This window comes from Rhagoletis zephyria, unplaced genomic scaffold (genome assembly GCF_001687245.7).
Source record: "Rhagoletis zephyria isolate East Lansing unplaced genomic scaffold, Rhagoletis_zephyria_1.1 Rzeph_scaffold_00115, whole genome shotgun sequence".
Taxonomy (NCBI): Eukaryota; Metazoa; Arthropoda; class Insecta; order Diptera; family Tephritidae; genus Rhagoletis; species Rhagoletis zephyria.
The window spans coordinates 67,290-74,583 of record NW_016157199.1 but is presented as its reverse complement, the minus strand read 5'-3'; the positions used below and the strand labels follow the sequence as shown (position 1 = coordinate 74,583).

General features: G+C 34.6%; 1 protein-coding gene across 7 annotated transcripts in view; it reads right to left on the bottom strand.

Annotated features, from left to right (window-relative positions):
- Window positions 1-7,294, bottom strand: part of Rtnl1 (reticulon) — a 276,263-nt gene that overhangs the window by 202,586 nt on the left and 66,383 nt on the right. For 2 of the 7 annotated variants that reach the window (XM_017634598.1, XM_017634630.1), the window contains exon 1: window positions 627-1,002. The exons of 3 other annotated variants lie outside the window; for them this stretch is intronic. In XM_017634598.1, coding sequence (XP_017490087.1) covers window positions 627-702 — 76 coding nt within the window. In that variant the 5' untranslated portion in view covers window positions 703-1,002. Of the gene's footprint in view, window positions 1-626; window positions 1,003-1,063; window positions 1,275-7,294 lie in introns of those variants that run through there. 2 more of the 7 variants (XM_017634591.1, XM_017634606.1) reach the window with 2 other exon arrangements.

Below are 7,294 nucleotides of genomic sequence, written 5' to 3'. Positions count from 1 at the left end.
GACGGACGGACAGACAGACATGGCTTAATCGATTTCTTTTTTCATCCTGATCATTTATGTATACATTTGTCTATATCTATCTCGATTCGTTTTGGCTGTTACAAACAACCGTTATTGAACAAAATTAATATACCCTTGTGCACAAGTGCGCTCGGGTATAAAAATATCTGACTTTGAGATAAATTTCAGAATTTTGGCTTTCAGTCTTGAAAGTTAGATTTATTTACTCTTACTTATTAGAAATAATACAGTCATATTCTTTAGTTTATTTTCGTTTGACTCGGTATCGATTACCGTGGAATGAGCCGTAAGAAAAATATTTTCTAATAAAAAAAAAATATTATAATTGTCAATGGCATTTTCAATCTTGATAATTTATCAATATGTTGTGAAACATAGCAGTTTTATACAGTATATTTTTTTCTCAGTGAAGATTTGGTAACTTTTGGTAACTTTTCTTAAGAGATTTTGGTAGATAAAAATGTTGGCGAGTGGCAACAATGGTCTTGATATGTCTCTGTCAAACATGTATGAGCGACACTTGCATGATATGACCGCTTTGTTTTATAGTTCAACATTTGCAGGCCTTAGGTAGTTATGTAGTTAAAATGCATATTTTCACTTACGGGGGTCTAAAATCGAGCAGATCAACGGACGTTGCTTGTGAATGCCATTTTGTGCAACTTCTCCATTCGAATCCATCTTTATTTTTTTTTTTTTAACGAGTACAAACGATTTTTTCTAGAATCAAGCTCCTAATGTGATTTATTTAATCCAATTTAGCCGCAAGAGTTATTACAATAAAACTAATTTTGACATAACACCCTTAAAATATCAGGATGTACACTAACGCGTTTGCACAGTTGAGACACGTAATAATTAAATGAAACTTTTTATGCGATTGCAGTCAATAAGAGCAAAACAGAATTTTATTTCGTATACACACATAAACGTTATACTTAATAAATTTTGAATAGTTGGTAAAAGGTTCACTTTATTTTCTATTAAACTTTTTTTGTAAAAGGTAATGCAATTGTAAAAATAATTTTCGGAACGTCACTACCTCCATTTATCGGCTGTACGCGAAAAATTTCCCCGCTGCTCGCTTTCGCTGAACCAGTTCCTATCGAAAATTGCGTCACTCTGAGCCAATCACTTAACATTCAAGCAACATAATTCTTTGGGTTCGTCCTGCCAACAGTTGAACTCCACACTACACACAAACTACAGAGTCCAGGAGAAACCTGCGCATTGGCTGCAGGCCTAAACAAATGTCACTGCTATAGTGAGACAATGGCAGTCGGCGATTTTACCACATTATGGCTTTCATTATTTTTTTTGGAAATTTTGACACAATGGTTCGGCTAACCACAAAAGAAGAGGCATTTGAGCTCATAAGGGGTCTATGTATATATGTATGTAATCACTTTGTTTTACTTAAGTTCCTATGTATATATGTATGTAATTACTTTGTATTACTTTAGTTCGGTCGATTCAGCTCTCGTGCAGACTTTTGTGACAATTTTCCACATTATTGATTTTCAACTAGGATTTGCAGAGATTTCGCTCTAAATTATTTTTGTTTTTGTGCATTGCGAGAAAAGCACACTCTTATTTTATATGTTGCAGTTTGGTGAATAATTAGAGCGGAGGTGGATTGTGCGCATATTAGAGAAATTTCTGCACATGCTCAGTAGTGAGAAAATAGTTGAATAACATTTATTCCTTTAATGAGTTGAAGCAACAGTGAAACAACATTTTTCTATGTCGAAATAGTGGTTGAATAATTAAATTGATGAAAACTTAATATAATAGATCAATGCAATTCCTGGCGCCACCCCTCTTTTGTTATCGCCAACCTAGTTAGAACTTACAATTGGCAAAATGACGTGCAAGTTGTGGCGTCTGACGATAGCCTATTTTGTTATGTTTGTCTTAAGAATATTTGTTATTGGCCTAATATTTATAAGCTTGGCCGTGCAGGAAAAAACGCTTAACTAGAGGTTAAAATCCAAGTAAATCTATGTAGGAATAAATACTTTTTAAATTATGTATTTCATTTTATATCTAAATTTAATTTGGTTGGTTGAATTAATCCGCTAGGTGGCGCAAATGCCGAGATATTTGAAAAACCCTTATACATAAATATATGATCATATATGCTTCATATTTGTAATATATGTATATTACTTATGTACATAAAAAGGAATAACTCCATAAAAAATTTTGCACGATATCTGGCGCAGGAGTCGAGATATTTGGAAACCCCGTGTATATGGTCCGATTTGGTTCATATTTAAAATCTATACTACTTACATCAAAAGGAATAATTCCAGAATAAATTTAGCCATTGGGTGGTGCGTGGGTCGATTTTTCTTTATTTTACTAACCGCTAACAAAAGTTTGTCTTAAAACGGTTCTGACACACTTACTATAGCAATTTTTTTTTAACTTAAAGGAATTTATTGTAGGGAGTAGTTTGTATCAACAGACAGTCCTCTATTCGGCTTAAATGAAACCAGGAAATGCTGGCTAAAATTCTGCTTCAGAGAAGAATATTTTGAATTGCCAATATCCGCAAGCAGATATAAGGTACATAAAGGGTGAACACACCAAAACTGCGACACTTTGGGAAGCTTATAACTTACCCAAAACGAATTCAATATTTTGAAATTCAAATACCATAAGCTGACCACATGACCTTAGTTGGACGTAGAAGAGATTTCATTTGAATTTAATTCCTAGATGAGTTAAAAATGGCAACCGAGTTAGAAACGAGACAAACCATTTTGCACGAGTTTATAAATGATCCGGCCTTAAGTACACGTAAAATTGCTAAAAAATTAAAGATTGCACTATTCGACAGTTTGAAGGGTTTTAATCGGTACAAACAAGGCCTGGCAGTTACGAGAAAACCAGGGAGCGGGGGTTAGCATGGTCAAAGTGATAAAAACAGTGCACGGAAGGTCCTCAACGCGTTTTCGCGAAATCCGAAGATTTTGTCGCGTTATGTTGCAAAATCCGTACGCAGATCGCAGTTTTTCGTACAAAAGGTAAAGCGGAAAGCTTCATTGAGATGTTCTACAGCTCAAACAGCGCCAGGCCGAGGCGCAAAGTAGAATGTTACAGCGAAATCCCGCATTCGGAAGTTGTATGAATTCTAAATTAAAAAATACAACTGCATTGTTATGGACTGCGAAACCTACTGCTATAAAAATTCAAAATATATTGCAGGTCAAGATTTTTATACTGGTGCAAGTCGTCAAGATGCCCCTGAAAGTTGTAAGCTGAAAATGAAGTCCAAATTTCCAAAAAACCACATGGTTTGGCAAGCTATTTGATCCTGTGGCCGTAAGAGCAGCCATTTTTCCCATCCGGTACAAGGAATGATCAAGTTTATCGGGATGACTGCCTCAAAAGGCGTCTTCTGTCATTTATCAACAGATAAGGAGTAGGCCACTGTTCTAGGCGGACGTGGGAACCTGCCACTATGCCAAGGACACATTGCCGTGGTATAATGCAAATAACATCAATTTTGTACCTCACGACTGCAATCCACCCAATAGCCCAGAGCCACGTCCTATTGGGGAATATTGGTCAATTGTCAAAGAAATCTTGCAGAAAACAGGTGAAACAGTGAAAAATATTGAAGAGTGCAAAAGAAAGTAGTTGTGCGCATCGCGTAATGTCGATGATGCAGTCGTGCAGAACATGATGGCACGTGTGCGATGAAAATACCGATCACTTGCAGATGGAGCAAATAATAACTAATATTTTAACATTTTAATAACATCTAAACTTCCAAGTTATATAATACAAAAAAAAATTATTTCAAAGCCTGCTAGTTTGTTTCTGGTAGTAATTTCTAGTGTCGCGGTTTTGGTGTGTTCACCCTTTAGAGCTTACAAAGTGTTACTTGCCAATTTGCCACATAACGAGGACGAGTTCGAATCGACGTCGTTACGACGCACAGTGTAAGATTTGACCCATCTAGCTGCTTTTAATTCTGTAATTCGAAAACTATTGAAGATAGATTAATGAAATTTTGCACAAGGTACGTTATAAGACAGGCGAAGCAAAAACTGGTCATTTAGAGTTACTGTCAAGCCACCCTGTTTATATAACTGAAATTTTTAAAAAGGCAAAAACTGAAATATTTAACTAACTACAAAGGCTTATATGTCCAAAATTGATATTTAGAATTTCCCTATAACAAGGAATTGTAAACTGACAGAAATGGAGTTAAAAAGAAACACTTTTTTTTAATTATGGGCGTGGAAAATATCGATAAAAAAAGTCAAGTTGGATCGACAAAACTCCGTTATAAGTTCATATTTATTGCTATATTTACAAAAATGGGATACCATTGGAAAGGTAATGAATGAGGCTTTCTCTACTCATAACAAAAAATACAAGAATTTGTTTCGGGCGAGACAAAATGCAAATGAATTACTCGAAGAAAATAAAATTCCTAGTAGGCCTGAAAAAAGAAAATTTCATCAAAACCTGCACTTTCCATCAACTAAAATTGTATTGTTTAAAGTCTAAAAGGAGTGGCAAATAAACTGAGATACAAACTTTATCGAATAGTGGCGTATAACGAGTTTGCGGGTCCAATGAAATTAATAAATTGCTAAAAATAAATTGAAATTAACATCGTTTTACTTTAACATGAAATACTCAGTCGTAGTTTACTAAAATCCCAAAAATATATATTCATTAAAAAGAACATACCTAAGAAAATAAAACCAAAATGGTATTTTAGCAATTGTTGCATAAATCACATAACACCGACAAATTAAACATTGAGATTCAGTTTCAAATATACAAGTTTAAATATTTTTGCGCTTGGTAATTTTCCAAATCAAACCCCGTCCCGCCCTATACTTTGATTTAAATTTTTTAGTTGTTATTGTTTTGTCTTTATCAGCATTTCTAGAAACATTTTTGACGTTGTTTTGAAATTTGCCGACATAAAATAATGTAATTAATATTTTATAGAATACGGAAATAATACACTGTGCGACGTCGGTCTGCTGAAGTCGTTTGGGTGAACTCGAAACGACGTCGAAACGAAGTCGTTTTTCCATACAAAAAGCAACGTCGCACAGTGTTTCGACTATATGGACGGTTGGGATAAAGATTTTCTTAATTTTTGATTTTAAGATTTTTTTGCATAATTTCGCAAAAAGAATTTTTCGAGCAATGGAAAAATCTCACAAAACATTGGGAGAAAAGGGAATATTTATACCTATGTATGTAATTTTAAAGAACAACTTTTGTTTTCTGAGAGTGGAAAGCAGGAAATAAAAACTAAAAAAAATCCAGTAATGATGTACAGAGCTGATTATGATTGCAAAATGATGGAATTGCTGAATGATAAAACCACATATAGAGCCATAAGAAATGATCCCACCCTGAAGTTAATGAGAAAAAAACAATGCGATCATAAATAATTTATACAAACAGAAGAAAATTTACCTAAAGGAAAAGCTACGGTTGACATGTGCAGCGGCAAATGCACCTAGACTCTACGGCCTCCCCAAAATCCACAAGCCCAACACACCCGTCCGACCAATATCGTCATCCACAAATGTTCCCTGTTACAAACTTTTAAAATTTATGGGAAATATTCTAAGAAATATCAATTAAAAGAAAATCTCCGAGATGTCACACAGTAGAAGCAGGTGAAATTCTAGTATCTTTTGATGTAATTTCATTATTTACGAATATCCCGACGCAGTTCGCCATACAAATTATCATGAAAAAAATGGAAAACATTGGAAAACTACACCAACATTGCAAAAAATTATTTCCAGATGATGCTAGAGTTTTGCTTAAGAGACAACAACTACTTCAAACACAATAATACCCTATATCAGCAAATTTATGGTATGCCCATGGGGAACCCATTATCGCCAACCATTGCAGACATTGGGCCTTATGCATAAAAAGTGAGCTTAAGCTCAGACTCAATTTTTGCACTGAAAGGGTGAGCTCAAGCTCAAGAGTTTGTACTGAAAATCGAGTCGGAGCTTAAGCTCACTTTTTATGCATGAGGCCCATTGTCCTAGATAAAATATTAGACGATAGCATAGCTGAATTAGAGCAAAAGAATATACATATCAAATACATAAGCAAATATGTAGACGATATATTCGCGATAATTAAATTAAAAGACGTGGAAGAGATATTGAAAACATTAAGCGCACAGCATACAAAAATACAGTTCACAGTAGAAAAAGAGAACAACAACAAAATAGCCTTCCTAGATGTAGAAGTGCACAAAAGACGAAACCAATTATTGCTGAACTGGTTAGCAAAATCAATTGCGTCGGGTAGAATCATTAATTTTCATTCGAATCACCCTTGGAAACAAAAAGCAAATACCGCGGCCAGCCTCATTAGGGAATACATATTCTAAGCGACGAAGAATTCTCTGACGAAAACAATAACAGAATTAAAACAATATTGAGCAAAAATAGCTACCCAAATACACTTATAGATAGTCTAATAGAGACCACAATTAACAAGATTCGCCAGCCTAACCCAAATATAAAAATCGAATCAGAAAGCTGCAACAAAAATACATTGGCTTAACCTATATACCAGGCCTAACAAGCAATAAAACACTGCGAAGAACAATAAAAAACAACAACATAATATATGCGCATAGACCACACAATACTCTAAACAAAATATTTACTAAAACAAAGGACAAGATCGAAAAAGGGCAACATAACAATGTAGTATATGAAATAACATGCACTGGTAATAACAATGAAAGCTGCAATAAATGCTATATAGGCACAACAATACGAGCGTTGGGTATAAGAATAAATGAACATAGGACGGACGCAAAAAACAAAAAGATGACAACTGCGCTGGCTCAACACTTGGCAAACAACGAACACAAAGTGGACTTCAACAGCACGCGAGTTTTGGACATCGAAAGAGGAGAAAGAAAGAGAATGACACTGGAAAGCCTACGAATACAACAGATGCTTTCCATTTCCAGACAACCGGTCAGGTACGAGCATGATTTTTAATTTCGACCAAACTCAAATACATTGTTTGTTGGTCCAAATAATGAGACACGTATTTTTTCTTTTGGCTCGGAAAAATTTTTCGGCCGAATTAAACGCGATTTTGTTTTTCAGGCAAAAATCGATTATTCGAATTGACAGTGAGAATTTATTTTTTAAATGCTCATAACATTGTCAAAATTTAATAGTTTGCAACAATGTTTTTACTCAAATGTCAGTAATTCTTGTCACTTCAAGATAGAATGATA